Source organism: Engraulis encrasicolus, chromosome 4 (genome assembly GCF_034702125.1).
Source record: "Engraulis encrasicolus isolate BLACKSEA-1 chromosome 4, IST_EnEncr_1.0, whole genome shotgun sequence".
Taxonomy (NCBI): domain Eukaryota; kingdom Metazoa; phylum Chordata; class Actinopteri; order Clupeiformes; family Engraulidae; genus Engraulis; species Engraulis encrasicolus.
Window position 1 is genome coordinate 16,044,164 of NC_085860.1, and position 10,000 is coordinate 16,054,163.

General features: G+C 45.9%; 1 protein-coding gene across 3 annotated transcripts in view; it reads left to right on the top strand.

Annotated features, from left to right (window-relative positions):
• Nucleotides 1-10,000, top strand: part of LOC134447357 (transmembrane and coiled-coil domain protein 3-like) — a 51,492-nt gene that overhangs the window by 11,949 nt on the left and 29,543 nt on the right. The window contains exon 1 of one of the 3 annotated variants that reach the window (XM_063196787.1): nt 341-527. The exons of 1 other annotated variant lie outside the window; for it this stretch is intronic. In XM_063196787.1, coding sequence (XP_063052857.1) covers nt 372-527 — 156 coding nt within the window. In that variant the 5' untranslated portion in view covers nt 341-371. Of the gene's footprint in view, nt 1-340; nt 528-933; nt 1,146-10,000 lie in introns of those variants that run through there. One more of the 3 variants, XM_063196789.1, reaches the window with a different exon arrangement.

The following is a 10,000-nucleotide window of genomic DNA, read 5'->3' on the forward strand; positions in this document are numbered from 1 at the left end:
TGTGTGTGTGTGTAGGTCTGTCTGATTGTCTACCTGTCTATCTGTGTTTGCATGAGTGTGTACTTGATTACTTGGTTGTCTACCTGTGTGTGTGCGTGTGCGTGTGCGTGTGCGTGCGTGTATCAGAAAGACAGAGTGAGAGCGACGCAGGATGAGCTGATTAGTTTTATGATGTAGGCATGGCTGGCTGCAGCTTGATGACTTGCCCTCCACAGTCATGCCACCGGCGGGGTGTGTGTGTGTGTGTGTGTGTGTGTGTGTGTGTGTGTGTGTGTGTGTGTGTGTGTGTGTGTGTGTGTGTGTGTGTGTGTGTGTGTGTGTGTGTGTGTGTGTGTGTGTGTGTGTGTGTGTGTGTGTGTGTGTGTTTGTGTATGTTTCTGTGCGTCTGGGGGGAGATGATTCACACCCAGGAGAATGTCACCCGTCCCATCCTGCGCTCGGCCCCTCATCGCCTCAGCCGATGCGTGAACAACGCCGCTAATGAAACCGATAAAATGGATGACGCAGGTGCCAACGAGCAGCGCAGGGTAGGTGTCTGCCACTCATCTCAATAGGCAACAGATCATCCCTCTCACAGCTTGATTGTGCTTTCTAATTAGTTACTACGCGGCAGGTTTTCAGGTTAGGAGTTGATTGGTGGGGGGGGGGGTGTAGAAAACAGTCATGTAATCTAATTACTTAGTGTATCAAATGTACCTCGCCCTCTCTTTTTTGCTCTCCCTGCCCACCATCACTTTAAGCCTTGCTATCCATGCTCTCTCTCTCTCTCTCTCTCTCTCTCTCTCTCTCTCTCTCTCTCTCTCTCTCTCTCTCTCTCTCTCTCTCTCTCTCTCTCTCTCTCTCTCTCTCTCTCTCTCTCTCTCTCTCTTTCTTTATCTCTCTCTCTCTCTTTCTTTATCTCCCTCTCTCTCTCCCTCTTTCTCCATCTCCCTCTCTCTCTCTCTCTCTCTCTGCATACTGCAGAGGTCTGCCTGGATTAAATCCAGTCCTACGCCGCCGCTCTCAGCTGTCACAGCCCAAATCCCTGAACTCCTACTGAACATGGAGCTGCGTGGACAGCTAAGCAGCGAAGGGGGAAAAATACTGGGAAACGCCAGGAACAGGCTTAGGCAGAGCAGAGGAGGGCTGAGGTGAGGTGACATGAGGTGAGATTTAGAGAAATAAGGTTAGCGCTTTTTGCTGCCCTGCACCTCCTCCCACGTGGGTGCGTATTCAGTGGCGGAACAATTGCACATAGGGCCCCAGGTAAAGGCCCCACTATACAGCTTATCAAGCTCGCAATAGGGCCCCACCACCAATGCGGGGGGGGGCCCTGGGCCCAGGGGCAAGTGCCCTGCTCGCCCTTCCTATAGCTCAGCCCCTGTGCGTATTGCATTGTTGTGCCATGGCGGTGCCTAACCCGGCGTGGAGCACAAGACATTTCAGATTAAGGCTGTCAGGGTATTTGTAATTGACTTTGTGGTGCGGATGGGCGGTGAGGAAGGGAGGGAGGTGGGGATTTGTTTGCCAGGCCCTGATGAGTGTTGGTGTTTGTTTGCTGTTTTCTTTGTGGTCCACTCCGCATCTGATGCAGCTGCTGCTTCTAATTCTGCTTATGACTCTATTCTAATAGATGGATTGTCTGTATTCAGGGCTGTGTGTGTGTGTGTGTGTGTGTGTGTGTGTGTGTGTGTGTGTGTGTGTGTGTGTGTGTGTGTGTGTGTGGTGTGTGTGTGTGTGTGTGTGTGTGTGTGTCTGTGTGTGTGTGTGTGTGTGTGTGTGTGTGTGTGTGTGTGTGTGCGTGCGCGTGCCATGTGTCCCTTCTTACTTAAGCTTTACTCTTACTTCTTCTCTACCTTGCGTGCGCCGCACAACTTAATTTTTCATTACTTGAAGAGGTGACGGTGCCCTTGGAGGAAAAGAATTACAGCCTCTGCAAGCAGTTTGTATCTTACAGAAGTGGAGAGGGAGAGAAGGAGGGAGAGAGAGAAGGAGGAAGAGAGAGAAAGAGGAAGAGAGAGAGAAAGAGAGCAGCGGAGAGAGAGAGAGCGACAGAGAGAGAGAGAGAGAGAGAGAGAGAGAGACTAATTCCACCAAGGGCTATGGATCGCATCTTTCTCCACAAAGGGGCTCAGACGGTGCTGTTCAGCCCTCTCTTCTTCTGAATGGTTTGTGTGTTACCAGGAATCGAATCACACTGTCCCTATGTCAAATATTCCTTCCACATGGGTGAGAGTGCACGCAGGAAACTGTGAGAAATGTGTGTGAACTGTGAATTAGACCGAGACAGATCAGGATTGACTGCAGCGGCGTGCAGCGCCGGGAAAGCCATTACAAGAAGATGGATTACCGGTTTAGCTTGTTTCGCATAATGTGACTGGGTGAAGTCAGGCAGGTAATGTGTCTTGCTGCAACTCACGGTTCAATAAATGGTTTGGGTTTGAAGTTGTAGGCCCCGTCGTAGCTGTAGTAGTGAGAACCATGCCCAGACTAAAGGCCCTTTATCCCAGTCAACGATTGGGTTGAATAGGGATGGATGATTAGGGCAGTGTTTCCCAACCTTCTTTGTCTCGCGTACCCCCTAAACCTCTTAGTTGCGCCATGAGTACCCCCTAATTCATGTTCTATATCGCTTTCTCATTCCTGATGTGACTGCTCCATACATTTGTTATAATGATAACATATTTCCAAGTACCCCCTGCAGTGTGCTCGCGTACCCCTAGTGGTACACGTACCCCTGGTTGGGAAACACTGGATTAGGGCACATATACAATACTGTATTTGTTCTACACTCTGTTTCCATATTGCCTGACATTGATTTTCATCACGGCTGATACTGAACCATACTGTACAACTTAGAAAAAGTTTTTTAATGCACTAATTATTGTCAGTATCATGTGACCATACATGGTAGCGTGCTTTCAGTGAACAGAACACACAGATAAATGAACAGAATACTATGCAACTCAAGTCTCCAAAACAAGTGCTGATAAAAAGTAATAATGTCTGCGATATTTGTAGCTTGATGGTTAAAAGTTGTAAACCCAATTCATTTTTGAATTACCATGCTCAAGACAAGGCATTTCTGAGGTTCATTTAAAAAATATCTTTAAAAAAAATTGAGAATGCTGATAATGGAGCTAAGCACTGAAATGTACATTTGTATTCTGTGCACAGCCTCTCTTCATTTTCGGGTTTACCCATCCAGCACAATCAGAGGGGCCCCCAAGCCCCAATATAGCGAATAGCAGTTCACCCTTTACTACAGTAGTGGCAATTTTGTTTAAAATGTTCATTCTTTTGAATTTTTGCTTGGGGCCCCACATTACCCTAGAATCGCCTCTGAGTACAGTTCTCAGTCTCTAGTTTTGCAGTCTGGTTTCCTTGCCGGGTTGATCATGGTCATTGTCAGTTTGACATGTTTCCGTAGTGGTTTGGTATAGTACATTTCCACCACTCTACTATACTGCTATGTCATGGCTGCATAGAGGTGGTGCGGTAAGGACGTGCTCAGTGAGGCATGTTGTAAATAAATGGGAAATTCAGGGCTATTTGTTTCTGCCAGCAGTGGAGTCAAGCCATGCTAGGCATCTAGTCTGTGATTGGGGTCATCCCTATGTTCCCCAGGTCCTATGTTCCCCTCTACCGGGGAACATAGAACCCTTTTTAAAAAAAAGGCTTCTATGTTCCCCACTGCTTCCAAGTAGACTGCTGCCGCATGGCAAAGCGCAGGTTGTTGTTGCACCTCTGACAGGTTAGGTTTAGGGATAGTTTTGGTAAGGGCACAAATTTAAAACTCAGAAACATTGCATTACTGACAGGTTAGGTTTAGGGCACAATTTGAAAACTCGGAAACACACAAGGCGGGGAACATAGAACCCTTTTTTAGAAAAAGGGTCCTAAGTTCCCCGGTCCCTAACAAAGACAGAGGAACATAGGACCCGGGGAACATAGGACCTGGGGAACATAGGTACGCGCTCCCCTGTGGTTGTGTTGTGTGAATTTGTAGTCATATTTGTGCATGTGTGTCTGTGCATGTGTTTGTGTCTGTGTTTGTGTTTGTGTCTGTGTCTGTTTTTCTGTGAGTGTGTGTGCTTGTGTGTCTGTGTGTGCGTGTGTTTGATTGTGTGTACATGTTTACATTATTATCAGGTTAGCAGGTCAGGTTATTTGCAGTAATGTGTGATTGTGTGTGTGTGTGGTTGTGTATATGTTTGTTTGCAGTAGTGTGTGACTGTGTGTGTTTGTGTGTCTGTGTGTGTGTTTAATTTTGCTTACATGTTTGTTTGCAGTAGTGTGTGATTGTGTGTGTGGTTGTGTACATGTTTGTTTGCAGTAGTGTGTGACTTCGTGTGTTTTTGTGTCTGTGTTTTGTGTTTGATTGTGTGTATATGTTTGTTTGCAGTAGTGTGTGATTGTGTGTTTGTGGTTGTGAAGAGCCAGCCAGCTTAATCAGCACCCTGTTGGGAGAAACCCCCCGCGCTAGACAAAAAGAAAGAAAGAAAGAAAGGAAGGAAGGAAGGAAGGAAGCAAGAAAGAACGGCACGAGGGAGAGAAATGTCCCCTGTTGTTCACTGTCTGATTGCTGTGGCCCTCACCTGCCTCTTTAGTGCTGTATGTTCAGAGCAGCTATACATGGCCAACCCATTCAAGCACAAAGGCTAAAATATAGCTGCAAGCAGCAATGCGGGGCCAAGCAGTAAACTTGCCAAAGTCGCCACGGCAACAGAAGGAACTGCAGCGCCCCCTTTGGCCCAAATCTCGCCAATGTTGGTGTGCATTCCTTGGAGGGGAGTGTGCTCACATGAACCAAGTTTATTTTGAATCCCTTAAAGGGATGACAAATATAAGCTCACTTCCTGTTACCTGTTGTTGGCGCTAGAGAGTTTGAGCAGGGAATCTGGATTTTTTTTGTGGGAGGTCATGGGATTGACTAGTATGTGTGCAAAAAATAGCTAAAAGAATCTGACAAACGGTTGCTGGGATATGACCTCACTTCCTGTTTTGCCACTTTTACGACAATTTTGATTGGCTGTCACCTCCAAACGATAAGAGGTATCAAAAATTCTTTGGATACCCTAATGCCTGTCAGTCTGAAGATGATGTGTACCTTTTTGCTGGTCATTCTGACAAAAATTGTGTGACAAGTAGCATTTTATTGAATTTTACAAAATTCAAAATGGCAGAATTTCCCTTCTGCGTTTACATAACGTTATATAGTGCGTTGGATTTGGCTTGGCCCAAGGATTCTAGTGATAATAATATATTTTACATTGTGCACATGGTTTAAAAGCTATAGGCAAAAATGTAGCTAAAATTTTGACCTGTTGGTGGCGCTACAGAGTTTGAGCTGGGGTTCTGATTTTTTTTGTGGTAGGTCATGGGATGGACTACTATGTACGTACAAAATCCTAACCTAATTCAACAAACGGTTGCTGAGATATGACCTCACTTCCTGTTGCACCATTTTTACAACAATTTTGATTGGCTGTCACGGCCAAACTATAAAAGGTATCTAATATTCCTTGAGACCCCATGTGTAGCTCAGTCCAGAGATACTATATACCAAGTTTCGGGCGAAATGGTCAAAAATTGCGGGGAAAATAGCATTTTTATTGAATTTTACAAAATTCAAAATGGCGGAAAAACTATCCAAGCAGAAAATGACGTCATAGGGTGTGTTGGATTCGTCTTGACCCAAGGACTTCAGGGATACCAGGTTTATGAAAATTGGCCCAGCGGTTCAAAAGTTACAAGCAGAAATGTACCTGCAACTTTCACCTGCTGGTGGCGCTAGAGTATTGGGGCTGGGGACCTATAACTCGCTGCGGGTAATGTTGATGCTGCCTCAAATATGTGTGCCAATTTACAGGATTTTTCTATGTATGGTTCTATGGGCTACCATAGACTTACAGTGGATTTTACAAAATTCAAAATGGCGGAATTTCCCTTCTGCGTTGACATAACTTCATATAGTGCGTTGAATTCGGCTTGGCCCAAGGATTCTAGTGATAATGATATATTTTACATCGTGCATATGGTTTAAAAGCTACAGGCAAAAAAGTAGCTAAAATTTTGACCTGCTGGTGGCGCTACAGAGTTTGAGCTGGGGTTCTGATTTTGTTTGTGGTAGGTCATGGGATGGACTACTATGTGTGTACAAAATCCTAACCTAATTCAACAAACGGTTGCTGAGATATGACCTCACTTCCTGTTTCACCACTTTTACGACAATTTTGATTGGCTGTCACGGCCAAACGATAAAAGATATCTAATATTCCTTGAGACCCCATGTGTAGCTCAGTCCAGAGATACTATATACCAAGTGTCGGGCGAATTGGTCAAAAATTGCGGGGAAAATAGCATTTTTATTGAATTTCACAAAATCCAAAATGGCGGGAAAACTATCCTGGCGGAAAATGACGTCATAGGATGCGTTGGATTCGTCTTGGCCCAAGGATTCCAGGGATACCAAGTTTATGAAAATTGGCCCAGCGGTTCAAAAGTTACAAGCAGAAATGTACCTGCAACTTTGACCTGTTGGTGGCGCTAGAGCGTTGGGGCTGGGGACCTATAAATTGCTGTGGGTAATGCTGAGCCGTGCCTGAATGTGTGTGCCGATTTACAGCATTTTCCTACATACGGTTCTATGGGTTGCCATAGACTTGCTAAGGAGAGGAAAGGTGACATAATAAGAATACCAGCTAAAACAGTAGGGGCCTTCGCCAGCTTCGCTGCTTGGCCCCTAATAAGGTGTGTGTGTGTGTGTAGCTATACACGACCACCCCATTCAAACACAAAGAAGACTAAATAAGGCGCACGCGCGTGTGTGTGTGTGTGTGTGTGTGTGTGTGTGTGTGTGTGTGTGTGTGTGTGTGTGTGTGTGTGTGTGTGTGTGTGTGTGTGTGTGTGTGTGTGTGTGTGCACGTGTGTGTGTGCGCGCGCACGTGTGGGTGTGTGTGTGTTGCTTGTTTGATATGCTTTTATTGGCTAAATTGTGTGTGTGTGTGTGTATAAGCAGCTATACACGGCAGCACCATTCAAATACAAAGGCTAAATACGGTGTGTGTGTGTGTGTGTGTGTGTGTGTGTGTGTGTGTGTGTGCGTGCGTGCGTGCGTGCGTGCGTGCGTGCGTGCGTGCGTGCGTGCGTGCGTGCGTGCGTGCGTGCGTGCGTGCATGTGTGTGTGTTGCATGTTTGGTATGTTGTTATTGGCTTGTTGGGTTTCAATAATGAGAATAAATCGGTCTAAGTCACGATGTGGAGAGCCACGTTTATCTCTGGTTATCTAAAATAGTGGCTTCTAATCTTAATCTTAATGTGGTCTGTGTTTGTGTCTGTCTGAGAAAGAGAGAGCGAGAGAGAGAGAGAGAGAGAGCGAGAGAGAGAGAGAGAGAGAGAGAGAGAGAGAGAGAGAGAGAGAGAGAGAGAGAGAGAGAGAGAGAGAGAGAGAGAGAGAGAGAGAGAGAGAGATTGTGTTCAAGTCTGGCTGTAATGAATTTCTTCTTAGCAAGATTACCTCATCAGCTGCTCTGCTCTCCCCGAAGTGTTCAAAATTGTTTTGTTCACTTTGTCTCCATTTGTGTGTTTGTGTCTGTCTGTGTGTGTGTGTCTGTGTGCATGTGTGTGTTCAAGGAGGTGCTGCATTGATTTCACCTTGCCTTGTTGCAGACAGTCTGACTTCACGCTAGGTTAGTCTCTGGACATCCCTGCTCACCTCTCTGCCCTGTGGGGAGACATGCTGGTAACAGGCCTCATCTCACCAAGCAAAACAAAGAAATCACCACCAGAACAAGCCACCTGCTTTGCCCTGAATGGGACAGGACATCATTGCTTTTCTTATGATTGGGAGGGCAGCACTGGTGTCACTTTTACCTCTTATTGCACTTTACTTGAAAACCTGCTGCTGCTCAGTATTGTATCCCAAACACAATTTCGTTGCCTTTTTGACAATGGCAATAAACTCTTGAATCTTGAATCTTGTCTCATGATCCGGAGGGGACATCGTTACTGATGATACTTGTGACATATGACTTGTCTTCCCTATTTCCCTGCTCCCCAAGGGCCTTGGCTTGGGTGTTGAAATCACGATTTCGATATCACGATTATATCACAATTTTCGATTATTTTCGATTAATTGTGCAGCCCTACCTGGCAGTGGCCACAGGGACTTGGCTTGGGTGTTGTCTTGTCAATATGAGCGAGCTATCGAGCTGAGCTGTTAAGCCATTGCGGTGCCCTGCTATTGCACCCCTAGGGGTTAGATTTAGAGTAAATGGTCAATGGACTGCATTTACTGTATTTCGCGTCTTTCTTCTCCTTCGAGCACTCAAAGCTCTGTACATTGAATGCCTCACTTTCACCCATTCACACTCACATTCACACACCGGTGGCAATGGCTGCCACACAGGGTACCACCCTGCCACCAGGAGCAACTTGGGGTTAAGTATCTTGCTCAAGGACACATCGATGGGGTCAGGCAGAGCGGGGCTCAAACCTGCAACCTTCCGGTTGCTCAATTGGCTCCTCTACCACCTGAAAACAGACCGAAAACATAACCTTGGCGGAGGTAATGAACAGAATACTAAATACATGTAACTACCACCTGAACCTCCACCAATTGGATTTGGGCTAACAGCTTACTGGTAGCTCAATTCAACGAAGCAGCCCATCTCCACAGAATCGTATCCTGTTCTCATGATTTAATACTAAATGCTATTCCTGTCTCTCAGTTTGATAATGCCATGGGTTGGCCAAGAGCGGAGCAGAGCAGCGAAGTGAGGAGGAGAGCCAAGGAAATGGGTTTCTGAAGGTCGTATTGGACACACATTTCATCGCTGCTCCCATGATGAGTCGTCAGGCCACAGGGTCACGGCTGTGCGAGAGCTTTTAAAAGCATGTGCACCATCAGAGTGGACACACGGAAAATGGCCTTGCACTCTTTTTTTCCTACTGTTCTGTTTTGTTTCTTTTATGAAGAGATATGCATCATTTTCATTGTCATTTCATTAGATTTTCTTCTCCTCCATCTATTCCCTTAGTGGCTGACGTTGGTTTTGTGCATTGACAGCAGGGAGCAGAGAAATAACAGTTTAATGGCCACAATTAGGACGAAGGGCAATTTACGAGAATAATACCCCGAGAGCTTGATGAGGGGAGAGAGAGAGAGAGAGAGAGAGAGAGAGAGAGAGAGAGAGAGAGAGAGAGAGAGAGAGAGAGAGAGAGAGAGAGAGAGAGAGAGAGAGAGAGAGAGAGAGAGAGAGAGAGAGAGAGAGAGAATGTGCTATTTCTGTACTAGTGATACTGAACGGAAGAATACTTGAAAAGTTGTGTTTTGACCTGTACTGTAGCCTACATGCATCCAGTACGTAAGTAGTTTTGGTGTTGGTGTTTTTGTCCATCCTTTATGCATTTACACATGTCTCAATACATGACTGCACTTTCCCCTCTATCTGTCTTTCTCTTTCTGACCGTCTTTATCTCTCACTTTTGACTCTTTCACTCTCTGACCCCTTCTCTCTCTCTCTCTCTCTTTCTCTCTCTCTCTCTCTCTCTCTCTCTCTCTCTCTCTCTCTCTCTCTCTCTGTTTGTGTGTTTGTTTGTTTCTGTGTATGCGTTCTATAAGCTGCATCATCCAAATGCAGATTTGCCCGTGTTAGGACCCTGTGGGAATCCTCTCTGTAAGCCCCTTCGGCCACTCTGCTGCTCTGCTGGTGTGGCCTGGGTCGGGTCTGTCCAGCGTTATCTGGGTTTTCTCAAAGCCTCTCTCTCTCCCCCTACTCCGCCAGTTAGCCACGTGGAGCAGCTTTACCCAGAGGAACTTCTTTACTCTCAGTATCCACTGTTGTCAGGGCTGGACTAGGCTGCGAAAAATAAAGAAAATCAGCCGGGCACTTTTGGGTATAGACCAGCCTTTCTACATGAGGATGCAGAAAAAAAGGGCTGTAAACAACAACAAAAAATTTAAAAGTGTCTGCCCCTGTTGTGTAGTTCTATACCGCTTGTTTGTTTGTTTGTTTTC